This window comes from Triticum urartu, chromosome 3 (assembly GCF_003073215.2).
Source record: "Triticum urartu cultivar G1812 chromosome 3, Tu2.1, whole genome shotgun sequence".
Lineage (NCBI taxonomy): Eukaryota > Viridiplantae > Streptophyta > Magnoliopsida > Poales > Poaceae > Triticum > Triticum urartu.
Window position 1 is genome coordinate 28259258 of NC_053024.1, and position 27416 is coordinate 28286673.

A 27416-nucleotide genomic window follows, 5' to 3' on the forward strand; every position below is an offset into this window, starting at 1 on the left:
GGTGACTCATACCAACAAATTGTAGATTGTTACCAGGATCCCAAGGAAACAAGAGCAGATGACGTGTAACTATATGTGTATCCTAAGAACTACCAAGAACAGTAATATTCCATATTGTCGGTGACGGTAAGAATGTTCGCTGCAACTTACAAGCCCTGCTAAAGTGCCCAAACTTGAGAAACCCAACTCGAGGGAATGGCAGCCACGCAATTTGCCAGTCAAATTGCTCAAAAATTAGCAATACCGAGCTAGAGCGATATTGAAACTGGGCCATTGAGCGAGTGCTCGCCATATAATCAGATACGCATTCGGCATGTGCCAGCTTACCACTTGGAGATTGCCTGAGCTGCACTGTCGAGTCCCCTGGCAGAAACACCATGTTGGTAGTTGGGAATGCCACTTTGGATAAGAGGCTTCCAATGTCACCCAACTGGTGCACGAATAAACTGACACATGTTGACTGAGGTTGAAGACTTGATATAGGGAAATGAGAATTGAGAGGTCATGCAATGGTCCACTGAGGATTCATAACGAGTGTAAAAGAATTATTCCATGGGCATAAGATCTTGAGTTGATGACCATGTAAGTCTAAACGGCCATCCATCTGGACGTACTACAAAGGAAGGCCATGGCTTCAGGTCACATGATGTCTGAATTTCTGTAACTTCCCAAGTTGAAGAGAATAAGGAGATTGTTATGGAACCAACTGCTCTGCATATGAGACACATCCATAGGAAACAACAAACTTAGAATCATGCTCCTAAGCTCTGCTTCATCAGGTGGACGCCACTGCTGTATATGTCCATTTTGCCAACAACTCCAAGATTTCCCAGTAGGACAGAACGCGAACCAGAAGTTTGCCAAAGCAGCTCGTAAATAGGCTGATTCCAAATGACACTCGAACGACGGACACAACATTGGGCGTAGCACCTGACCCTTTAACCGTAGCTCCAGAGTTGTAACAACTGCACTCGTGGAGAAATATCCAATATGAGTGATAATATAGGGAGTGAATTGCAGAAAACCACCACATTTCAGCTTAGGTTTGCAGAAAACACTTTTCTACGTTTTTGCTGCAGAAAACACCGATTTTTTTCTAATCTTTTGCAGAAAGCACCAAACCTCCTGTTGGGGCAGTTTAAGCACTATTATGAGAGGTGGGACCCTGTCTTGTCGACGTGGCGTCACGGTCGCGAGCTGACGCCGTGTAACGGCGCTACAGTGCCCAACGACGCCCCCGTTAGGTCAATAGAAACCGGCTCGACCCAGCTCTCTCCTCTGCCTCGCCCATTCCTCTCGTCACTCTGTTCTCCTCTCCTCACTCAGTTCTTCTCCCCCGATGCCGCCACACCGCCGACCGCTGTTCTGCTGCTCCCTCGTGGCCATGGTGTCGTGGAGCGACGAGACTAGTGAGGATTCAGTCATGAGCATCTCCTCCTCCTGCGATGGCATCATCAAGGTCAGTTTGCTACATCTAGGGTTAGGGTTAGGTTTAGTGAATTGGGGATTTTGTGAATGAGCTCGAGCTGAACCTAGGTTTATCTTTGCTTGCTCCCGCACCTTCCAGCTACGATGCACGATCCGAATTTCAATGGCACTGACACAGATGTGAATGTTTTGTGCGAACACGGCGAGCCGGCCGAGCGCTTTGTTGCATTTGAAGGGATGCACACCGACAGAAGGTTTCTAGGATGTGCTAAGAAGGTATGATCATTTATAAAGGAAGTTGTTCATTGCTTAATGTTTGTTTACGTAGTTGTTAAGCTTTGTTTAGTTTGGTCTTTGTTTATCTAAATCTGACATGCCTTGTCATCAGATGGTACACATTGTTTATTGTGGTTAGTGATTACTGCCTTGTTTTTCAAGTTGTTAAGCTAGGTTAAGTGCTTAGTCTTTGTTTAACTTGTTTTATCCAGTGAGTGGATTGTAGCCATTGTTTATTATGGTCAGTGCTTAATTACTTGTTTAACAGTGCTCATTGTTTATTTGTTTGCTGTGTGATATGTTTGCTGCACATATTAGAACCCTGAACATGTTTGCTTATGGAGTATGGCACTTAATTAACAGTGGTCTTCATCCTACTCACTTAGATGATTCTTTATTGTTTTATTGCTTAGGAAGGCATAAACTATGGAGTAGTCCAATGGATTGATTTTGAATGGTCAGACTCAATGGAGAAGGCATTGGCCAAGTTATGGGATATGTATGAGGAGATTAAGTCAGCTAGGACCAATGACAATCTAGAGAGTTCATTTGCAATTCACAACCTGATAGAAGAGAAGAAGAAACTATAGGAGAATTATGACAGTTTGTATGCTAATGTCAATGCTCTCTTGGATGCCCAGCAACAGAGGGGTCTGGAGTTGAACAATAAAAAGCAGCAAAAGCAATGTCTTGATGAGAAGATTGCAGAGTTAGAAACTGTAGTGGGCAACTTGAAGGAAGAGCTGGCAAAGAAAGAGGATGAGAAGAAGAAAGTACAGGAGGACTATGACAGTTTGTATGCTGATGTGAATGCTCTCTTGGATGTCCAGCAGCAGAAGGGTGTGGAGTTAAACAATCAGAAGGAGCAAAAGGAATATGTTGATGTGAAGATTGCTGAGCTAGAAACTGTAGTGGGCAACTTGAAGGCAGAGCTGTCAAAGAAAGAGGAGGAGAAGAAGAAGCTGATGCAAAAGTATGATACTCTAGTGAACCTGACAGGTGCACAAGCCAATGTGATTAGGAACTTGAAGTTCAATCATTTGAAGGAGAAGGAAAGGCTGACAGAAGAGAGGCCTAAATTGCAGCATCACATTTCTGAGCTTCAAAAGTCTGAGGAGAAGATAAAGCAGAAGCTTCAGGGGGGTGCAGGCCATCTTACATGAGTAGGGGTGTCTTCTAGTATGTTAATCATCTATCTATATGTAGATGATAGTCTTCTATGCAAAACTTTAGTATGAACTTGGTCCTCAACTACTCTAACTATGTATTTTGTGATCCATGGTGTTGGATCGAGCAGTGTTGTAATGTAGATGATAATAATCTATTTAGTACTTTAGTTTGAATTTGTGAACCCAATAATTTAAGTATGTATTGAAGGAAATATGCCCTAGAGGCAATAATAAAGTTATTATTTATTTCCTTATTTCATGATAAATGTTTATTATTCATGCTAAAATTGTATTAACCGGAAACATAATACATGTGTGAATACATAGACAAACAAAGTGTCACTAGTATGCCTCTACTTGACTAGCTCGTTAATCAAAGATGGTTATGTTTCCTAACCATAGACATGTGTTGTCATTTGATTAACGGGATCACATCATTAGGAGAATGATGTGATTGACATGACCCATTCCATTAGCTTAGCACCCGATCGTTTAGTATGTTGCTATTGCTTTCTTCATGACTTATACATGTTCCTATGACTATGAGATTATGCAACTCCCGTTTGCCGAAGGAACACTTTGTGTGCTACCAAACGTCACAACGTAACTGGGTGATTATAAAGGAGCTCTACAGGTGTCTCCAAAGGTAAATGTTGGGTTGGCATATTTCGAGATTAGGAATGTCACTCCGATTGTCGGAGAGGTATCTCTGGGCCCTCTCGGTAATGCACATCACATAAGCCTTGCAAGCATTGCAACTAATGAGTTAGTTGCGCGATGATGTATTACGAAACGATTAAAGAGACTTGCCGGTAACGAGATTGAACTAGGTATTGAGATACCGACGATCGAATCTCAGGCAAGTAACATATCGATGACAAAGGGAACAAAGTATGTTGTTATGCGGTCTGACCGATAAAGATCTTCGTAGAATATGTAGGAGCCAATATGAGAATCCAGGTTCCGCTATTGGTTATTGACCGGAGACGTGTCTCGGTCATGTCTACGTTGTTCTCGAACCCGTAGGGTCCGCACGCTTAAGGTTTCGATGACAGTTATATTATGAGTTTATGCTTTTTGATGTACCGAAGTTTGTTCGGAGTCCCGGATGTGAACATGGACATGACGAGGAGTCTCGAAATGGCCGAGACATAAAGATTGATATATTGGAAGCTTATATTTGGATATCGGAAGTGTTCCGGGTGAAATCGGGATTTTACCGGAGTACCGGGAGGTTACCGGAACCCCCGGGAGGTATATGGGCCTTAGTGGGCTTTAGTGGAAGAGAGGAGTGGTGGCCAGGGCTGGGCCGCGCGCCCCTCCCCCCTAGTCCGAATAGGACAACGAGAGGGGGGCGGCGCCCCCCTTCCTTCTCTCTCTCCTCTTTCCCCCTTCCCGAATCCTATTCCAACTAGGAAAGGGGGGGAATCCTACTCCCGGTGGGAGTAGGACTCCTCCTGGCGCGCCCTCCTCATGGCCGGCCGCACCCCCCCTTTGATCCTTTATATACGGAGGTAGGGGGCACCCCTAGACACACAAGTTGATCCACGTGATCATATTCTTAGCCGTGTGCGGTGCCCCCTTCCACCATAATCCTCGATAATATTGTAGCGGTGCTTAGGCGAAGCCCTGCGACGGTAGTACATCAAGATCGTCACCATGCCGTCGTGCTGATGGAACTATTCCCCGACACTTTGCTGGATCGGAGTCCGGGGATCGTCATCGAGCTGAACGTGTGCTAAAACTCGGAGGTGCCGTAGTTTCGGTGCTTGATCGGTCGGGCCGTGAAGACGTACGACTACATCAACCACGTTGTGCTAACGCTTCCGCTGTCGGTCTACAAGGGTACGTAGATCACACTCTCCCCTCTCGTTGCTATGCATCACCATGATCTTGCGTGTGCGTAGGAATTTTTTTGAAATTACTATGTTCCCCAACAGTGGCATCCGAGCCTAGGTTTTATGTGTTGATGTTATATGCACGAGTAGAACACAAGTGAGTTGTGGGCGATATAAGTCATACTGCTTACCAGCATGTCATACTTTGGTTCGGCGGTATTGTTGGACGAAGAGGCCCGGACCGACATTACGCGTACGCTTACAAAAGACCGGTTCTCCCGACGTGCTTTGCACATAGGTGGCTTGCGGGTGACAGTTTCTCCAACTTTAGTTGAACCGAGTGTGGCTACGCCCGGTCCTTGTGAAGGTTAAAACAACACCAACTTGACAAACTATCGTTGCGGTTTTGATGCGTAGGTAAGATTGGTTCTTGCTTAAGCCCGTAGCAGCCACGTAAAACTTGCAACAACAAAGTAGAGGACGTCTAACTTGTTTTTGCAGGGCATGTTGTGATGTGATATGGTCAAGACATGATGCTAAATTTTATTGTATGAGATGATCATGTTTTGTAACCGAGTTATCGGCAACTGGCAGGAGCCATATGGTTGTCGCTTTATTGTATGCGATGCAATCGCGCTGTAATGCTTTACTTTATCACTAAGCGGTAGCGATAGTCGTGGAAGCATAAGATTGGCGAGACGACAACGATGCTACGATGGAGATCAAGGTGTCGCGCCGGTGACGATGGTGATCACGACGGTGCTTCGAAGATGGAGATCACAAGCACAAGATGATGATGGCCATATCATATCACTCATATTGATTGCATGTGATGTTTATCTTTTATGCATCTTATCTTGCTTTGATTGACGGTAGCATTTTAAGATGATCTCTCAGTAATTATCAATAAGTGTTCCCCCTGAGTACGCACCGTTGCGAAAGTTCTTCGTGCTGAGACACCACGTGATGATCGGGTGTGATAGGCTCTACGTTCAAATACAACGGGTGCAAAACAGTTGCACACGCGGAATACTCAGGTTATACTTGACGAGCCAAGCATATACAGATATGGCTTCGGAACACGGAGACCAAAAGGTCGAGCATGAATCATATAGTAGATATGATCAACATAGTGATGTTCACCAATGAAACTGCTCCATCTCACGTGATGATCGAACATGGTTTAGTTGATTTGGATCACGTGATCATGCCTAGATATTCTCATAACTATGCGCTTTTCTATCAATTTCTCGACAGTAATTTGTTCACCCACTGTAGAATATGCTATCTTGAGAGAAGCCACTAGTGAAACCTATGGCCCCCGGGTCTATCTTCCATCACATAAGTTTCCAATCTATTTTATTTTGCAATCTTTACTTTCCAATCTATATCATTAAAATACCAAAAATATTTATCTTATTATTTCTATCAGATCTCACTTTTGCAAGTGGCCGTGAAGGGATTGACAACCCCTTTATCGCGTTGGTTGCAAGGTTCTTATTTGTTTGTGTAGGTACAAGGCGACTTGCGTGTAACCTACTACTGGATTGATACCTTGGTTCTCAAAAACTGAGGGAAATACTTACGCTACTTTGCTGCATCACCCTTTTCTCTTCAAGGGAAAACCAAAACAGTGCTCAAGAGGTAGCATGGACACCGATGGACTCCACGGGCAGGTCTCCTCCATGGCGGATCTGGCCGGCATGCTTTGATCCATGTGCAAGCACCGCGTTGCGATGATGCGATGTCCGGGCTCGGCTCCAGCGTATCGCGCGGGCATCCAGCGTGTCCACTGCTCTCTGCCAGATGACGGCGGAGGTGATGGTCGTGGATCTCTGTTATCGTCCAGATCTGACGTTGGCTACAATTGCGTGCTTGGGGGCCTGAAGACACCGGGTAGGCGCTGTGGTGGTGCCGATGGTGGCCAGCCAGGCAGCGGCAGGCCGGTTCGGGGCGGCGTGGGGGCCTGCTACCGCGAATAAAGGTGGCGGTCCTCGTGCTATGCCCGCATCACGACAATGTTCGTCATGATCGGCCCTCCTTGATCTGGCCATCGACGGGTTTCGAAACTATTGAGAGTGATCTATATTGGACAATATCATTTGATGCGCGTCCATATCATCCTACAAGGTTCTCAGGGCACAACGTGAAACTTTGGATTTTGTTGATACTATAGGATATGTCAGCCTCTCAATTTCCATGGAGTAGACAACAATGGGGAAGGTCATGGTGGCTGAGATTGAGAATCAGTTAGTCGGACGGGGCCTTGGTGGCGATGGACTCAGCCAGGTGTCTGATAACTCTCAGAAGCAAAACTGATAAGTGGGGGCGGCAGCATTGCATGATTTCATTTTTGGTGGTGCTCTTTGGGTGCTGAGTCATGACTTTTAGGGTGAAAGCCTAAGATTAGACCTTCATTGGTTGTGCCTAGCAATTGCTTTGTTGAAGGAATTGTTTTGAGAGCTCGGACTTCCTTCTGGGTGAAAACCTAAGATCTTGGATCAGACAACGACGACGCTTGTGCACTGTTCCTTCTTGAAGGCATTGCTTTTGGAGACCTCTTATGTTTTCTGGGTGTTGTATTTGGTGGTGGTTGGTGTGCTACTGCTGAGAGGAGTTAATCGTTGTGGCGGGACCTTTGTTTTCCCTTTCTATTTTGTTTTTCTCCTTTGGCTATGTGCATCCTGGATTATCTTGAGACATCTTGTAGGTGCAGAGGCTGGGTGTAATTGGTATCTTCGCGATATTAATATATTTCCCTTTTCAAAAAAATTAGCAGTTGTACACACTAGATGAGACCAAGTCCATTCCGACAAGTATATCAAATCATATGCATGCGATAGTTGAAAAAACGATGATTTTTTATATTCACTAGTGATTGTTATAAGCCATGATATTTCAATACAAGTACAATCTAAGCACATAATGTAAACCGAATACTTAACCCACGGTAACATGCAAGACATATATGATGACACAACGCGTAAAGAATCATGTTAACAATCGATGAAAAGCTTGCATAAGAAGCATGTATTTTAGATGTTTCTATTAATGTGCTTTCCTAACCATACACTAGAAACCACGGTACACTCTTTAAGAATGCTAATATATAGAGAAGACACATACACACTCAAATATACACAAAGAAAATTTTCATGAGAGTGACAAAATTAATCCTGAGAGTCGCACCATCTTTTATTTATTTATTTATTTCAATCTTTTTTTCATTAAGAGGATTCTTCGTAAATATCCTGCTGAGGGACAATGTTTCGGAAGGCTAATGTAACTTGTTTTCATTTACAAAAGACGTTTTAAATTTAGCATAATACAAGTGTTTATTTTATGAAGTGCATACATTCAAACAGTGCAACAAAAAACACTACAAATTTTGCAAACTAAGTAATAAATAATGTAACAGCTACTGAATTATTTTAATAAAAGTATAAATGTTTAGTATAATTACTGTCACGCACACCAATTCATTTAATTAGTTGTGTATATACCAGCCTAATTCTATTCAATTTAATTTCCATGTATTGTTAATTTCCTAGAAGCTAAACATTTCCGGAGCCAACATTGCACAACCTGACGTGTGACCTCATTGTCATGCCTAGCTGACACATCTCTTCTTCCCAATCACTATACCACCAAACTTCACATCTGTTTCACTGGTTATCGGCTCTTCATATTATGGTAATCTACTATATCTAAATAGCTAGCCCCCACTACAAGGAATTCTTTGCCTTCTCCTTGAGCCACATCACCTAAATTAATTTAGCCATTGGATATGCTAGATCAATCCACCATAGTCGTCCGATAGACAGTGGAGAACTGCTGCATCAAGTGCATACACGCATGCATGCAGTAATTGACGCCTAAAAACATGCAAAAATGGAAGCAGTATTCGTTGCCATTTATTATGCCATGCCCAACTTCATTATGCACCACACATCTGTTGCCTTGCTGCTCGATTTGTCACCACATTGGCTGCTTTGATGTCGGACTACCTGGTGTAATAATTTAGTCATCCTTACGGTACCAACTGATATGTGCCAGCAGAAGCAGTTTATTTATGTCAAAAAAAAGATTACAGTTTATTTCTACTGCACTTGATGATGTTTCTTTCTTGATGTTACCGTAGTGTGCCATAGCGTCCTCTTCTTAACTGGAACTATAGACGCCTAGCTACAACCGCATCATCATAAATTCATACATACGTGCATGTGTAATAATTTCCATGGCATAACAGTTATCTATGTTTTTTTGTTCTGAACGATATGGAGTAGTCTCTAGACATTAGTACTTATATTTGATGCCCGGTGAGATATGTATTGCAGCTATTAAACTTACATTATCAACTAAACTTTTTTCTTAATTCTCATGTCTCCTAAATTTGTAAAGAATTTCCGCGGCAATGCGCGGGGTATCTTCTAGTTAAATAAAAGGACAGGAGAACCGGGTAAATATCTGGTGCATCGAGGCATTTAGTGCTATTGGTGCACCCGATTGAAATTAGTCATTTTACAAATGTTGAAAAATTCTAAAAACAAATTATATTATAGTAGCTATAAGAATCAATCGCCCCATAAAATTTGAGATACATATTCAAATCATAGTATAAGAACTAAAAATGACAAAATTCATTGCTGATAATGAAAATGGACTGGTTTGAAGGTACAATTCATATTAGCCACGGTTTTTACCATAATTTATCATTTTGTTTGTAAGTATGCACTGTGAAGTTTGTATCTAAAATATTATATTGTTATAGATATGTATCGTATTTATATTCTCACAAAGTTCATAATTTTACAATGTGTAAAATGCAAAATACGGAGACTGGGTGCACCGGTAGCACAAGATATCCCGGTGCACGAGATATGTTCCCCGGGAGAACCGAGCGGTGCACTTGTTTCTGTGGATTCATCAAAGGAAAAATTATGTTTATTGGAGAGTAGAGTTTTCATGGTCTGGGACGATGTTCAACTTGTTATCCTTGGTATGTGACGGACGTAATAAATATTGGATGTGTGCATCTATGATGCAGAGTCCACATGACAGAAAAAAAATCTTCAATTTTCTAAAATAAAACAAATTTCTGCACACACCAAGAACCAACTGGACACCAAATTCACAACATAGATGTTCTGTACCAAGAACCAACTGGACACCAAATTCACAACATAGATGTTCTGTACCATGTACCAAGAACCAACTGGACACCAAATTCACAACATAGATGTTCTGTTTTGGTGCCGTTGTGGCATCGATGATCTGGTAATACATCATTCAATGACTAACAACAATTCATGGTCCCTTGTAGATGAACTCCGTATCAAGGTCGTGCAACACAATACGATAACTAGCTACATATACCTTTTACATACAACAACTCTAAATTTGTAGCATGTGAGATCAAAAGGTCATGGCAACACACTCCTCTCTTACAGCTGCAAAGAGGTCAGAGTTCATGTATCTCTCGCCCCCGCTGGGGAACATGGTCACAATCATCTTTCCCTTGTTCTCTTCTCTCGCCGCAACCTAAAAATATATTTGATTTCAAAAGTTACTAAAGATCAGGAAGAGAAATCTTAAGATAACTCAAAGAAAGTTTGTCCCAGATTGGTCCTCGGTGATGTAAGAACCTTCAAGCAAGCCGCCAAGTTTGCCCCGGAAGATATGCCCACAAGCAGGCCCTCTTCCATTGCCAACCTCCTTGCGTTCACCATTGCTTCCTCGGTGGTCACGGTAAGCACCTCGTCGATGATCGAGCTGTCCAAGATTTCAGGCACGAATCCTGGTCCTATTCCTTGGATTTTGTGCTTACCTCGCTCCCCACCTGAATAATGACAACAAGCAAGGCAATAGTGTCAGTGTCAGTGTCACGGTAGGTACTATTTTGATGCTGTTCGGGTGATCTTCATAACTGGCACCACACAATCTGAAGCATATGTGGAGCCATGTGATATAATTATCTGGACCACCACAGGTTTCAAGCATGTAGATACGACGAAGCACAATATATTGGCACTTATCTGCTGCCTAAAAAATGAATACAATGCTTTCGGGGTGACATGTGAAATATTTTCCCTGAAAGAAGATGGTGGGTTAAACTAACGGACTGAAAGTTAACAACAAGCAGAGTTACAACTGTAAAGGGAGAAGTACTTCACTTTGTAGCAAATATTATATGCCAAGTAATTGTGCGCATTCTGTACAGTAAATATAATTTCGCACAATGTCCTGGTAGTTTAATTCTTTGAAGCATAGAAACACTACAAAAATATTCGTCTGACCCTAATAGTCATTATTAATGATTTCCAAGGGATATGGGGGAAGTAGTCCTTTATTGATGATTTCACCTGAAATAACCGGACTTTCTGCAGGTTCCACACAGATGATCTTTACATTTGGATTTTGCATCTTCAAATATTTCCCAACACCAGATACTGTGCCTCCTGAGCCTGAACCTGCAACAAATATATCCACCTTTCCAGCAGTATCCTTCCAAATCTCGGGTCCTGAAAATTGGGCACGACTTTAAAAGCTACTCCTAACTTGCAACAATAGAGCTCCTTCATTAATTATGAACAGCATGTGTCAAGTCATCTTGAGATGTACCAGTCCATCGAATGTGTGCCTCGGGGTTTGCTGGATTCGAGAACTGATCAAGAACATGTACATTGGGCAATTCTTTCTTGAGTTGTTCAACCTTTTCGACTTGCCCCGGAAACCCAAGTGCTGGATCTGCCAATTTACTCACACCAAATGGAGCAAGTCACCAATACAAATCATAGGAATTGGCCATTGTAAACAAATCGGTATGCAAGGAAAATCAGAACTAAGCAAGCAAGTAAGCTTCTGTGTTTTTGTTCTTCATTTGAGACAGGAATCAACCAAGATGCTATCTATCTTAATCTTACCGGTTATGAACAACTCAGCACCCATGTATCTCAACAAGATCTGCTTATCCAGCGAGTACTGGCCCGGCATCACCGCGACGAACCTGTACCCTTTGCTCAGAGCAATGAGCACCAGTCCTAGCCCCAAATTACCACTTGTCGGCTCGACTAGAGTCGTGACACCAGGTGAAATCAGCCCTTTCTCTTCGGCGTCTTCTATCATCCTGAAGGATACATAAAGAAGCAGACACATCATAAGCTCATAATTCCAATACTTACCATATGTTTTACTGTTCTGACAACAGCAAGACCCGATCAGAAGCTGAAGTCACTATTTTCTTGTAAAAAAAGTCTGCTTACAGATGTTTTGGTGTTCTAGGCAACTGTAAACAATAGAAAGGGTGGCTTACTGAAGGTCAGTGGTTCAGTTCAACAGTGTCATCCACCTCATTTGGTCAGCCGACACTAATAAAACTAGCTCTCAAATCTAATCTCATCCCATGATTTGTGAGAGTTTACATACCTGAGAGCGCCGCGGTCCTTGACGGAGCAGAGGGGCTGGTAGGCCTCGATCTTGCCGACGATGCGGGCACCCACCCCCTCCTTGCCGGCGATCCGCTTCAGCTCGATCAGCGGCGTCCACCCTATCAGCTGAAGCAAACCAACCGCTCCGCGTGAGCCTTTCCTGAATCCCTCAGCCCACCTCAATCTCCGTCAGAGTCGATATACAGGGGAAGGGGTGGAGGCTTGCCTGGGTGACGTCGGTGGCGATGTGCTCCTCCTGCCCGGTTCCGCCGCCGGCGAGCAGGGAAGGGACCCCTCTCCTGCCAGCCCCCTCCGCCTCCTCCGCCCCCGGCGCCATGGATGAATGCTCTACTAGCTAGAGCAGCGACGGCTGATGAATCCGCCCTGCAAGTTGTCAAATTGCTATTTGTTTTTGTCTTTTTTTGGAGCTTGAGTGGCTGCGCGCCCCAGCTCCGACCCATGGCTGTTAGTTTAATCAAGAACGTGTCTTTTTGCGTGGAACAGTCGAGGAGTACTTGCTACGAGCACCTTAAAGTGAGTGATTAATTCATGAGTCACAAGCTGTAGCATGAGCAAATTTATAGAGCCTCGCGCTGTAATTAATTGCCAAATAACTTGCTTGAGAATTGTGCAATTTTTGACTCGAGACGTCAAATCACTTTAATGTATGAAAGTTAACTTCAAATATCAAGTTATCCAACCGGGAAACATGCTATATCCTTCTATAATGAATTTAACTTAAGTGGAAAGTTGCGGTTTGTAATCTGATGTGCCATTCTAAAAAAAATTCGACATAGATAATAGTTTCGTCCATGTTTTTCTTTGGCTTGTCCACTGATTTAATTTTTATGTCAGGCACAACTTTTCACGTTGATGCCTTAATGATGAACTGGTCCATATAATGTACTCCCCTGTCTGGAAATACTTGTTGGAGAAATGGATAAAAATGGATTCTAAAACTAAAATACGTCTAGACACATTCATTTTCCCGACAAGTATTTCCGGATGGAGGGAGTATATTGTTCTTTCAGCCCACCTTTCCTTTTTAACCTTATTCACCACTAGGTGGATCAATGCAACATACATCGTAAAAATCTACTCCATATAACTCATATTTTTTTAGTCAAATTTGTGATCAAATTTAAACTTAAGTCCAAGGGGTTCACATATTTGAAAGGAGTGAATACTATTTTACAACGAGTATCCCACCAACATTCTTGGAAAACTGGTTTCATTAACCGCTATTCCATGCACATGAGCTGTTTTATTCGTAGTTATGCAATCAATCGTTGCTACGAAAGTGATAGACCAACCTCGTTAAATTATATTTGACGTGATAAGAACAATGTAGGGGATGCGATCGTAGTCTTCTCGGATAGACCCTATCCAGCCTCGGCAAAGATGACGAGCAACAATTCACCGGTGGTGACCGCAATGAAATTGGTGGCATGGTTCTTCCACATATCGTCCACAGTAATCTCCATAGTGGGGCAAAAATAAGCCCCCTCCCCTCCTTTCCATCTCTACACTCCCACATGTGTGGCTTTGTTACTATCGGAGGTATCAACCAACTATTATACTCATGTTTCCCTTTTGCGGAATATTATAGAAGTAATTAAAGAAGTGGCAATACTGAAGACTTGTATTTAAACATTGCATGTTTTTGGACATTGCATTGTCACTGGTACATAATAGAGCAACAATGTAAAACCTTTAGCATTGAGGCGGTTCGAAAACTACTTGGAATAATTTACTCGACACAACAGTTTATAGGGGAAAACTACGCAAATGCTTAAGTATTATAGACGGTTTGCTGCAGAACCGCCTTCAATACTTAAGTGTTGGAAGCAATTTATTCTTCAAAATCACATGCATTGATCTTTCCGGGCTAAAATTTAACTCTTGTTTTGTAGCCAGCCATGCATTCCAAATCAATTTCACAGGAAATTCATAGCAAACATCGATCACACATTAATGATCTGTGTTATACACATCCACATTCGTCTCATAGTTGCATACTTGCATTGCATTTCATAATACATTCATATATTTTCAAATGTCTGCAATAAACATATGCAACAATATTTTAAAAAAAAGTTGTATTGAGCAAACAAAAGAAATAATTATTTATATTTTGTTGATTATGTTTTTCCTGTGGATTCTATCGGCCAACCGCGCCAATTGATAGAAGACTCTTGACATCAATCACTCTGCATTGTGTCAACGCCATAGATGTATGTTCTTGACCTCTATCAAGAGATAACTTCTACTGATATGGTCATGGCTTTCTCGCCTCTCGCAAGATCGGATCTTGCAGGAGGTCACATGCCCACCAAACCCAACATAATGGGCCGCTCCACCTCACTTCCTTAGTCTGTTTATGGCGGCCTTACCTGGTCCTCCTTCTTGGGGTCAATGGTGGTAGCGATGGAACCCGTGTCAAACCCCTTATGCTCGCCCCTTACGGGGATGATGGTGGCGAAGGAGGAGGAGCCTTCCTCCCGGGTCACGGCCCAACATTCATGGCGGATACAAGGAGAAGCCCTCTCCTTGGGCGGTGCTAGCCAACGCGTCACCGATCATGCCCTAGCCCTCGACTGATGGGGAACCCTACCGCGCCCATTTGTCGACTAGCCATTGGTGGAGAATTACATCCGCTGCTACACGGGAGAGGGGGGGGGGGGGGGGGGGGGGTGGAGAAGGAACAGTGCAACAATTTGGTTTTTGAGGGTTTATTTTTGCTAGGGCTTACTCATCTAGGAGGCGGCTTCTCAACAAAACCCGCCTGAGGTGGATAGATATTTTTAATGCCTCAATTACTCATATTTGTACTAGCATGTTATGAATTAAACACTCAAGCTACACGGTTTTTGATCCCAATGATTTGTCTAGATTTTGCCGATATTATGGACACTTGCAAATGTTTTTTCTTTCTTTTTTTGCAAAAAATGGACAGCTGCAGTTTGGACGAGGAAATGTAGATACGTGACATCTGAAATCGAAACATGGATGAAAACTTATATAACTTGCACCAAAAGCTATATATGTTGCAATGAATCGACTTGCAATGACATTCATGGTGGCGGGGGAGGAGGAGCCTTCCTCTCGGGTCATGGTCCGACATTCATGGCGGCCACAAGGGGAAGTCGTCTCCTTGGGCGGTGCTAGCCTACGCCGGGGGAACCCTGCCGTGCCTATTTGCGGACTAGCGGATGATGGAAAAATACAGTGGTTGCTACATGGGAGAGGGGGGGGGGGGCGCTAGGGACTATTCATTTACTCATATAGGAGGGGGCTTCTTGACAAAACCCACCTCAGGTGGATAGAGATTTTTAATGCCTCCAATACTCATATTTGTATTAGCATGTTATGAGTTAAACAATCTTCGATTACATTGATTTATGTGGATTTTGTCAATATTATGGACACTCGCAGCCTTCCTTTATTTTTGCGAAAAATGGACACCTGCAGTTTCGACGAGAAAATGTACATATGTGTCATGTGAAATCAACACACGGGTGAAAACTTATATAACTTGCACCAAAATCTATTTATGTTGCAACGAAATTTTCTAGTCCCTCTGTTCATAAAAATACAACTTTTGCAGTTTAATTTGAGCTGTTAAAATGTCTTATATTTTGGAACGAAAGGAATAGTAGTTAGCTATCATACCTTCGTACACGAGTAATGCCATGGGTGTGAAATTTCGTAGTTTATCTCTGTGGCCGTCCAACTCAAAAGAAAAAGAAAAAGGATTCTGGTGCCACTTACACCTACCCATTCAGTACAGCCCGCCTCTTGATTGGAATCTATAAATATAATATCCTCCCTAATTTCTAAGGCCTCACATTCAATTAAGGTCTTTAATTTAAAGTTGAGTCATTCGATTTGATCAGGTCAACAATTTCTGAAGAAGCTATCTTATTAAATTATTTTTATTCATCATGCTCATTAATTTTAAAGCATTTCCATTTGATTGAGGTGTTCAATTTTGGATTTGATTAACGATTTTGAATGGGTCAACGATTTTTCAAATCAGTCAGGAGCAGTTGGCCTATAAAAACATCTAGTATATCACTAAGCTCCCTAAGGGTAAAGGCCTCACAATCAATTGAGGTGTCCAATTAAAATTAAGTCACCTGATTTTGATCAAGTCAACAATTTCTCAAAGCTCTCATTTAATTCTTTTATACTATACACTATGCTTTCTAATTTTGAAGTCCTCGCAATTAATTGAGGTCCTCAATTTAAAACTTGGTCACTTGATTTTGACCGGGTCAATAATTTCTCAAGTATCTCTCCCATTTAATTATTTTAATTCACCATCTACTATATCACTAAGCTCCCTAGGTTGGAGGAATCTTATTCAATTGAGGCCACTAATTTGGAATTGGGTTACGGATTTTGACCGAGTCCACAATCTCTCACTCAATTCTTTTAATTGATAACGCTCTCTTATTTTGGAGCTCTCTCATTCAAATTAGAAATTCAATATTGAATTTGGTTCATAATTTAGACTGGATCAACAATTTTTTAAATCAATCGAAAGCAACCGGCCTATAAAACCATACTAATTCCGCGCACCTTCATCACTTAGAAAAAAGAAGCGCCAACATGTGAAATTGTTGGATCAATGTAGTACATGCAGCCATCGATGCAGAAAATTGCTCCACATAAGTATGAAGTGATTAGCAAAAAACACAAAATCACACCACGAAAGGCCCATCAAAACACCGAATTATATGAATAAAAAAACACCCCATTATCTTCCCCACTAACCAAACCAAATAATCCCCCTGTTTCAAAATATAAGGTGTATTAGTTTATTGAAAGTCAAATTCCTTTAACTTTGACCAAGTTTAGAGACAAAAAAATCGACATCCACAATACTAAATAAATGAAATATGAAAATTCATTGCATGATGAACCTAATTAAAAATCTGATTTGATATTATGGATATTGGGATATTTCCACACAAATGTGGTCAAACTTAAAGAGGTTTGACATTTCAAAAAATTAAACACCTTATATTTTCAAATAGATGGAGTAAACAAAATATGAAAAGCCAATGACATCAATGGCATAGTAAAGCACGCCCAACTCTTCTAATATCATACCACACACTTGTCACGGCTGCTGGCGTGACCCCACTGGTCAGCGACACGACTACACCAAAGGGCCATGACGAAGCAGAGCGGAGGACTGGCGGGCCTGAGCTGGGCCGACCAGTGGACCAAGCAAGAGGGCCTAGTGAGTGGTGTGGGTGGTGAGGCCCGCGTGCCTGTCTTTATAGCGTGTTGGCCGAGTCGATGAGAGGCATCGAGAATTATTGTAAACGAATCTAAAGAGAAACGAAGCTGACCTTCGTCCTCCTAGGCCGATCCCCTTTCCCCTTCCTTCCTCTCCTCCTCCGCTCCAACCCTAGATCGAGGCCCATAACAAGTGGTATCAGAGGTCAGTCGCCCTGGAGACAGCCTACCCCGCCCCCGCTACACTACCAAACAAGCGCGGAAGGCGGCAGACATGGAGGAGCAGATCGCTGCACTCATCAAATCCGTCAACGAGGGCCGCGAGGCCAACGACGCGCGCCTGGAGGCGATTCAAGAGTCCCTCGAGCTGTGGCGACCGGCGGTTACGAACCTCCAGCACCAACTTGACGAACTGCGTACGCAAGTGGGACGGATCGCACTCCACCCCGCCCTGGCCGATCCAAGCGGCGCGGAAAGGGATCCGGTGGCGGATCCAGTAGGGCGCTCCGCGGAGGCGCATCCAGAGCCCGCCACGACGCACCACGGGCCCCAGGGCCACGGCGGCATCATCGAACCCGGGGGGTCGGCTCACGGGGTGGTCACCACCCTGGTGCCTCCTCCGGTCAAGGGTGCGTTCAATTTACCTTCCCTTGTACTTCCTACCGATGCGTCTGTAGGAGTCGTTCAGGAGCGAGAGCAGTTTTCCCCGGTGCACTCTGATGTCTACTACGCAACCTTATTCTTGTAGACATTGTTGGGCCTCCAAGTGCAGAGGTTTGTAGGACAGTAGCAAATTTCCCTCAAGTGGATGACCTATGGTTTATCAATCCGTAGGAGGCGTAGGATGAAGATGGTCTCTCTCAAGCAACCCTGCAACCAAATAACAAAGAGTCTCTTGTGTCCCCAACACACCCAATACAATGGTAAATTGTATAGGTGCACTAGTTCGGCGAAGAGATGGTGATACAAGTAGTATATGGATAGTAGATAAAGGTTTTTGTAATCTGAAATTATAAAAACAGCAAGGTAACTAATGATAAAAGTGAGCACAAACGGTATTGCAATGCGTTAAAACAAGGCCTAGGGTTCATACTTTCACTAGTGCAAGTTCTCTCAACAATAATAACATAATTGGATCACATAACTATCCCTCAACATGCAACAAAGAGTCACTCCAAAGTCACTAATAGCGGAGAACAAATGAATAAATTATGGTAGGGTACGAAACCACCTCAAAGTTATTCTTTCCAATCAATCCGTTGGGCTATTCCTATAAGTATCACAAACAGCCCTAGAGTTCGTACTAGAATAACACCTTAAGACACAAATCAACCAAAACCCTAATGTCACCTAGATACTCCAATGTCACCTCAAGTATCCATGGGTATGATTATATGATATGCATCACACAATCTCAGATTCATCTATTGAACCAACACATAGAACCTCAAAGAGTCCCCCAAAGTTTCTACCAGAGAATCACGACGAAAACGTGTGCCAACCCCTATGCATAGGTTCATGGGTGGAACCCGCAAGTTGATCACCAAAACATACATCAAGTGAATCACGTGATATCCCATTGTCACCACAGATACGCACGGCAAGACATACATCAAGTGTTCTCAAATCTTTAAAGACTCAATACGATAAGTAACTTCAAAGGGGAAACTCAATCCATTACAGGAGATTAGAGGGGGAGGAGAAACATAAGATCCAACTATAATAGCAAAGCTCGCGATACATCAAGATCGTGCCAAATCAAGAACACGAGAGAGAGAGAGAGAGATCAAACACATAGCTACTGGTACATACCCTCAGCCCCGAGGGTGGACTACTCCCTCCTCGTCATGGAAAGCGCCGGGATGATGAAGATGGCCACCAGAGAGGGATTCCCCCTCCGGCAGGGTGCCGGAACGGGTCTAGATTGGCTTTCGGTGGCTACGGAGGCTTCTGGCGGCGGAACTCCGATCTATTGTGTTCCCCAATTGTTTTAGGGTATATGGAGATATATAGGCGGAAGAGGTACGTCAGGGGAGCCACGAGGGGCCCACGAGGGTGGAGGGCGCACCCAGGGGGGTGGGCGCGCCTCCCTACCTCGTGGCTTCCTCGAAACTTCCTTGACGTGGACTCCAAGTCTCCCGGGTTGCTTTCCTTCCAAAAATGAGTTCCGTGAAGTTTCAGGTCAATTGGACTCCGTTTGATTTTTCATTTATGTGATACTCTAAAACAAGAGAAAAAACAGAAACTGGCACTGGGCTCTGGGTTAATAGGTTAGTCCCAAAAACCATATAAAATAGCATATAAATGCATATAAAACATCCAAGGTTGATAATATAATAGCATGGAACAATCAAAAATTATAGATACGTTGGAGACGTATCACACTCTCCTCATCACAGTTGGTCGCTTCCCCGACTTGATTTTCCATCATTCGATGGAGACAATCCCCAGTTTTGGAAGGCCAAGTACGAGAAATATTTTGAAGTGTATGGGATTCAGAGTGACATGTGGGTTCGGGTAGCTACTTTGCACTTCTCGGGCAACACAACGCATTGGCTCCAAGTCTAGGAAGCATGTCGGGGTTCGTTTACTTGGGAGGAGTTGTGTGTCGCTGTTTGCGCCAAATTCGGCCGGGAACAGTATCAAGCTCAATTGCGCCAGTTTAATTCTCTTAGGCAGTTGGGGTCAGTAGCAGAGTATCTAGAGCAATTCGAGGAACTTATGCACCATTTGCTTGCGCATAATTCAGCCTTTGATCCCCTATTCTTTACAACTCAATTTCTAGATGGTCTGAAAATTGAAATTAAACCCGGTGTAGCTTTACACCGCCCCCAAGACTTGGGTACTGCCGTTTATCTTGCCACGTTGCAGGATGAGCTATTGGCAGACATGCCGCGGAAGGAGCAGCCGCGGCATGAGCAAGGTGCAGCCCGTGCCCCAATTCGGCCGTTGTTGGCTTTGGGCGCACCTCCCCCATGGCCAGCACTGCCAGCGCCCCAAGCGGTTGCTGAAGATCATCGCGCTTTGGACGCGGCGCGAGCTCCGAATCACCGTCAAGATCCAGGGCGCGGCGAAGATCGCATCGCGGCGCTTCGCAACTACAGGCATGCCCGTGGACTCTGTTTCAATTGTGGAGAGCGTTGGGGACAAGGTCACCAATGCACGGCTACGGTGCAACTTCACATGGTTGAAGAGCTGTGGGAGATGCTTCAAGCTGAGGAGAATGATCAACAACGACATGAATCTGATTCAGAAGAATAGCAACTTATGTCCATATCGAAACTAGCCACCACGGGGGCAACTACACCCCGTACGGTTCGGCTGGTGAAATCGAAGGGCATGAGGTCCTCATACTGGTGGATTCAGGGAGCTCCCATAGTTTTATCAGCGAGGCAGTGGCAGAAAAGATGGCGGGACAGGTGTTGCCAATGGATCCCGTGTCAGTCGAGATCGCGGATGGGGGTGTGCTCAAATGTTCTGGGATCGTACCACAGTGCAAGTGGCAGACTCAAGGGTACAAATTCAACACGGATGTTCGCGTCTTATCATTGGGATGCTATGATATGGTAGTTGGAATTGACTGGTTGGAACAATGTGGATCGATGTTTGTCGATTGGGCAGCCAAGACATTGCAGTTCGACCAGGCCGGACAGCAAGTTGTGCTAAAAGGGTTGCAACCACAAGTCAAACAAGTGCAATAGGCTACCCTGTCGTAGCTCATGGAGATGGAACAGGGCAACTCAATCGTGCATATTGTGATGGTTTGTGTAGCAGAACAGCAAGAAGGGGGTGATCCGGTGCCTCATGCGATACAACACATACTCGATGACTTTCAGTCGGTGTTTGCAGAACCAACCAGTCTGCCCGAGCACAGAGAGTGGGATCACGCCATTCCCCTCATTGCAGGTGCAAAACCTATCAACATGCGTCCGTACAGATACACACCAGAGCAAAAAGACGAAATCGAAGCACAAGTCAGAGAGATGCTTCGCCTGGGGCTTATTGTACCCAGCAATAGTGCCTTTTCTTCCCCAGTGCTGCTAGTCAAGAAGAAGGACCAGACGTGGAGGTTATGTGTCGATTTCAGGCATTTGAATGCAATCACAGTCAAAAGCACTTACCCAATGCCGATCATAGATGAGATTGTCGGATCCAAGTGGTTCTCGAAGCTGGATCTACGTGCAAGATATCACCAGATCAGACTGCGCCCAGAAGACGAACATAAAACAGCCTTCAAAACGCATTTGGGTTACTATCAGTTTCGAGTGATGCCATATGGATTGGCTTATGCGCCTGTCACGTTTCGGGGGGCATGCATATTGTACTCGCTCCCGTGCTACGCCATGGTGTGCTTGTCTTCATGGACGATATCCTAGTTCACATGGAGGAGTTAGAGGCGCGCAAGAGGTTGCTGCGTCAGGTCCTTGAGCTACTACATCAGCACGGACTCAAAGCCAAGATGTCCAAATGCACCTTTGCGCAGAGAAAAATCAGTTACTTGGGGCATATTATCAGCGAACAAGGGGTTGCCACAGACGACACCAAAATCCGGACTGTGCAACAGTGGCCTGTTCCAACCAATACCAAAGAACTCGGGGGTTTCTTGGGGCTAGCCGGGTACTACAAAAAATTTGTGCGCTCATTTGGCGTGATCAGCAAGCCGCTTACCAATCAGCTCAGGAAGAATACTCTGTTTGTGTGGACACCAGAAGCCAACAAAGCTTTCGTCGCTCTCAAGCAAGCGATGATCGAGGCTCCGGTACTGACGCTGCCCAACTTTCAGCAGCAGTTCATGGTGGAGACAGATGCAAGTGCCACGGGCATCGGAGCAGTTCTGATGCAGAACAACCACCCGGTGGCCTACTTAAGTAAAGCTCTGGCCCCTCATAACATGGGACTGTCGGCCTACGAAAAAGAATGGCTGGCTCTCCTTTTGGCAGTGGATCACTGGTGGCCCTACCTCCAGCACGCAAAATTTGTAGTGCGGACAGGTCAAAAGAGCTTGCTCAACTTAACAAATCAGAGACTTAACACGCCAATACAGCAGCGAGCGTCTACCAAACTGATTGGACTGCAGTTTACTATTCAGTATAAAGCAGGACTGACCAACAAAGCCGCGGACGCGCTATCTCGTTGCGCACCTGGACAGGAAACATAACCGGCAGCAATCTGAATTTGTAAGCCCACTTGGCTAGAAGCGATCAAACGAAGCTATCAGCAGGATGCCGCAGCTACCCAGCGCATGACAAGACTGGCATTAGCCCCGGATAGCGAACCAGGGTTCTCCTTGCAAGACGGAATTCTGAAGTTTCATGGATGTGTGTGGATTGGTAATGACACTGAAGTACAACAGAACCTGATCAGAACACTGCACTCCAGTGCGGCAGGTGGGCACTCGGGCTTCCATGCTACCTACAACCGAGTCAAGCGGCTCTTCGCGTGGCAGGGGATGAAACAACAAGTCAAAACCGTGGTTCGCGAATGCATGATGTGTCAACAGGCGAAGACAGAGAAGATATCATCTGTTGGGTTGCTTCAACCGCTTCCCATCCCCAAGAAGCCATGGGCTGTCATATCCATGGATTTCATCGAAGCTTTGCCGCGCTCGGGTGGGCATGACACCATTCTTGTCGTGGTGGACAAGTTCTCCAAGTACGCTCACTTTGTGCCACTGTCCCATCCATTCACCACCTTGCAAGTGGCCAAACTTTTTATGCGCGAGATCTTTCGGCTTCATGGATTGCCGTTGGCAATCATCTCGGATCGGGACAAGATATTCACGAGCAACATTTGGCAAGAGCTGTTTCGCCTCTGCAAAACTGACATCCGGCTCAGCTCCTCATACCACCCGCAGAAGGACGGACAGACCGAGAGGGTCAATCATTGTCTGGAAAGTTACCTTCGATGTGCATGTTGGAAATATGACCTAGAGGCAATAATAAAATGATTATTATATTTCCTTGTTCATGATAATTGTCTATTATTCATGCTATAATTGTATTATCTGGAAATTGTAATACATGTGTGAATACATAGACCACAATGTGTCCCTAGTGAGCCTCTAGTTGACTAGCTCGTTGATCAACAGATAGTCATGATTTCCTGGCTATGGACATGGGGATGTCATTGATAACGGGATCATATCATTAGGAGAATGATGTGATGGACAAGACCCAAACCTAAGCATAGCACAAAGATCGTGTAGTTCGTTTGCTGTAGCTTTTCTGAATGTCAAGTATCATTTCCTTAGACCATGAGATTGTGCAACTCCCGGATACCGTAGGAGTGCCTTGGGTGTGCCAAACGTCACAACGTAACTGGGTGACTATAAAGGTACATTACAGGTATCTACGAAAGTGTCTGTTGGATTGGCACGAATCGAGACTGGGATTTGTCACTCCGTATGACGGAGAGGTATCTCTGGGCCCACTCGGTAATGCATCATCATAATGAGCTCAATGTGATCAAGTGGTTGATCACGGGATCATGCATTACGGTACGAGTAAAGTGACTTGCCGGTAACGAGACTGAACAAGGTATTGGGATACCGACGATCGAGTCTCGGGCAAGTAACGTACCGATTGACAAAGGGAATTGAATACGGGATTGATTAAGTCCTCGACATCGTGGTTCATCCGATGAGATCATCGAGGAGCATGTGGGAGCCAACATGGGTATCCAGATCCCGCTGTTGGTTATTGACCGGAGAGTCGTCTCGGTCATGTCTGCTTGTCTCCCGAACCCGTAGGGTCTACACACTTAAGGTTCGGTGACGCTAGGGTTGTAGAGATATGAGTATGCAGTAATCCGAAAGTTGTTCGGAGTCCCAGATGAGATCCTGGACGTCATGAGGAGTTCCGGAATGGTCTGGAGGTGAAGAATTATATATAGGAAGTGTAGTTTCGGCCATCGGGAAAGATTCGGGGTCGCCGGTATTGTACCGGGACCACCGGATGGGTCCCGGGGGTCCACCGGGTGGGACCACCCATCCCGGAGGGCCCCATGGGCCGAAGTGGGGAGGGGAACCAGCCCATAGTGGGCTGGTGCACCCCCCCTTGGGCCCCCCTGCGCCTAGGGTTGGAAACCCTAGGGTGGGGGCGCCTCCACTTGCCTTGGGGGGCACTCCACCCCCCTTGGCCGCCGCCCCCCCCTTGGGAGATCCCATCTCCAGGGCCGGCGCCCCCCAGGGGGCCTATATAAAGGGGGAGGGAGGGCAGCCGCACCTCAAGTCTTGGCGTCTCCCTCTCCCCTGCTACACCTCTCCCTCTCGCAGAAGCTCGGCGAAGCCCTGCTGCGATCACTGCTGCATCCACCACCACGCCGTCGTGCTGCTGGATCTTCATCAACCTCTCCTCCCCCCTTGCTGGATCAATAAGGAGGAGACGTCATCCGCTCCGTACGTGTGTTGAACGCGGAGGTGCCGTCCGTTCGGCACTTGGTCATCGGTGATTTGGATCACGGCGAGTACGACTCCTCATCCCCGTTCTCTTGAACGCTTCCGCTCGTGATCTACAAGGGTATGTAGATGCACTCCTCTCTCCCTCTTTGCTAGATGACTCCATAGATTGATCTTGGTGATGCGTAGAAAATTTTAAAATTCTGCTACGTTCACCAACAGTGGTATCAGAGCTAGATCTATATGTAGTTACTATGCACGAGTAGAACACAAAGTAGTTGTGGGCATCGATATTGTCAATTTGCTTGCCGTTACTAGTCTTATCTTGATTCGGCGGCATCGTGGGATGAAGCAGCCCAGACCAACCTTACACGTACGCTTACGTGAGACCGGTTCCACCGACTGACATGCACTAGTTGCATAAGGTGGCTGGCGGGTGTCTGTCTCTCCCACTTTAGTCGGATTGGATTCGATGAACAGGGTCCTTATGAAGGGTAAATAGAAATTGGTAACTCACGTTGTGGTTTTGGCGTAGGTAAGAAACATTCTTGCTAGAAACCTATAGCAGCCACGTAAAAACTTGCAACAACAATTAGAGGACGTCTAACTTGTTTTTGCAGCAAGTGTTTTGTGATGTGATATGGCCAAAGGTTGTGATGAATGATGAATGATATATGTGATGTATGAGATTGATCATGTTCTTGTAATAGGAATCACGACTTGCATGTCGATGAGTATGACAACCGGCAGGAGCCATAGGAGTTGTCTTTATTTATTTATGACCTGCGTGTCAACATAAACGTCATGTAATTACTTTACTTTATTGCTAAAGCGTTAGCCATAGTAGTAGAAGTAATAGATGACGAGACAACTTCAAGAAGACACGATGATGGAGATCATGATGATGGAGATCATGGTGTCATGCCAGTGACAACGATGATCATGGAGCCCCGAAGATGGAGATCAAAGGAGCAAATGATATTGGCCATATCATGTCACTGTTTGATTGCATGTGATGTTTATCATGTTTTACATCTTATTTGCTTAGAACGACGGTAGCTTAAATAAGATGATCCCTCGAAATAATTTCAAGAAAGTGTTCCCAAACTGTGCACCGTTGCGAAGGTTCGTTGTTTCGAAGCACCACATGATGATCGGGTTTGATAGATTCTAACGTTCGAATACAACGAGTGTAAGCCAGATTTACACACGCGATACACTTAGTTTGACTTGACGAGCCTAGCATGTACAGACATGGCCTCGGAACACAGAAGACCGAAAGGTCGAGCATGAGTCGTATAGAAGATACGATCAACATGAAGATGTTCACCGATGTTGACTAGTCCGTCTCACGTGATGATCGGACACGGCCTAGTTAACTCGGATCATGCTATACTTAGATGACTGGAGGGATGTCTATCTGAGTGGGAGTTCATTGAATAATTTGATTAGATGAACTCAATTATCATGAACTTAGTCTAAAATCTTTACAATATGTCTTGTAGATCAAATGGCCCATGTTGTCCTCAACTTCAACGCGTTCCTAGAGAAAACCAAGTTGAAAGACGATGGCAGCAACTATACGGACTGGGTCCAGAACCCGAGGATCATCCTAATAGCTGCCAAGAAAGATTATGTCCTAGAAGCACCGCTAGGTGACGCACCCATCCCAGAGAACCAAGATGTTATGAACGCTTGGCAGCAGCGTGCTGATGATTACTCCCTCGTTCAGTGCGGCATGCTTTACAGCTTAGAACCGGGGCTCCAAAAGTGTTTTGAGAAACACGGAGCATATGAGATGTTCGAAGAGCTGAAAATGGTTTTTCAAGCTCATGCCCGGGTCGAGAGATATGAAGTCTCCGACAAGTTCTTCAGCTGTAAAATGGAGGAAAATAGTTCTGTCAGTGAGCACATACTCACAATGTCTTGGTTACATAACCGCTTGACTCAGCTGGGAGTTAATCTCCCGGATGATGCGGTCATTGACAGAATCCTTCAGTCGCTTCCACCGAGCTACAAGAGCTTTGTGATGAACTTCAATATGCAGGGGATGGAAAAGACCATTCCTGAGGTATATTCAATGCTGAAATCAGCGGAGGTAGAAATCAAAAAGGAACATCAAGTGTTGATGGTGAATAAAACCACTAAGTTCAAGAAAGGCAAGGGTAAGAAGAGCTTCAAGAAGGACAGCAAGGGAGTTGCCGGGTAAGCAAGCTGCCGGGAAGAAGCCAAAGAATGGACCCAAGCCCGAGACTGAGTGCTTTTATTGCAAGGAAAGTGGTCATTGGAAGCGGAACTGCCCCAAATACTTAGCGGACAAGAAGGCCGGCATCACGAAAGGTATATGTGATATACATGTAATTGATGTGTACCTTACCAGTACTCGTAGTAGCTCCTGGGTATTTGATACCGGTGCGGTTGCTCACATTTGTAACTCAAGGCAGGAGCTGCGGAATAAGCAGAGACTGGCAAAGGACGAGGTGACGATGCGCATCGGGAATGGTTCCAAGGTCGATGTGATCGCCGTCGGCACGCTACCTCTACATTTACCTACAGGATTAGTTTTAAACCTCAATAATTGTTATTTAGTGCCAGCTTTGAGCATGAACATTGTATCAGGATCTCGTTTAAT

General features: G+C 44.7%; 1 protein-coding gene across 1 annotated transcript; it reads right to left on the bottom strand.

Annotated features, from left to right (window-relative positions):
• Positions 1-9841: 9841 nt before the first annotated feature.
• On the bottom strand, positions 9842-12609 carry LOC125542529 (cysteine synthase-like). Its single transcript, XM_048705597.1, has 7 exons — positions 12365-12609; positions 12137-12264; positions 11635-11837; positions 11333-11458; positions 11074-11232; positions 10357-10550; positions 9842-10252 (listed from the first exon to the last, which is right to left on the bottom strand). The coding sequence occupies exons 1-7, from the start codon at positions 12473-12475 to the stop codon at positions 10127-10129; spliced, it is 1047 nt and encodes a 348-aa protein (XP_048561554.1). The 5' UTR covers positions 12476-12609; the 3' UTR covers positions 9842-10126.
• Positions 12610-27416: the final 14807 nt, after the last annotated feature.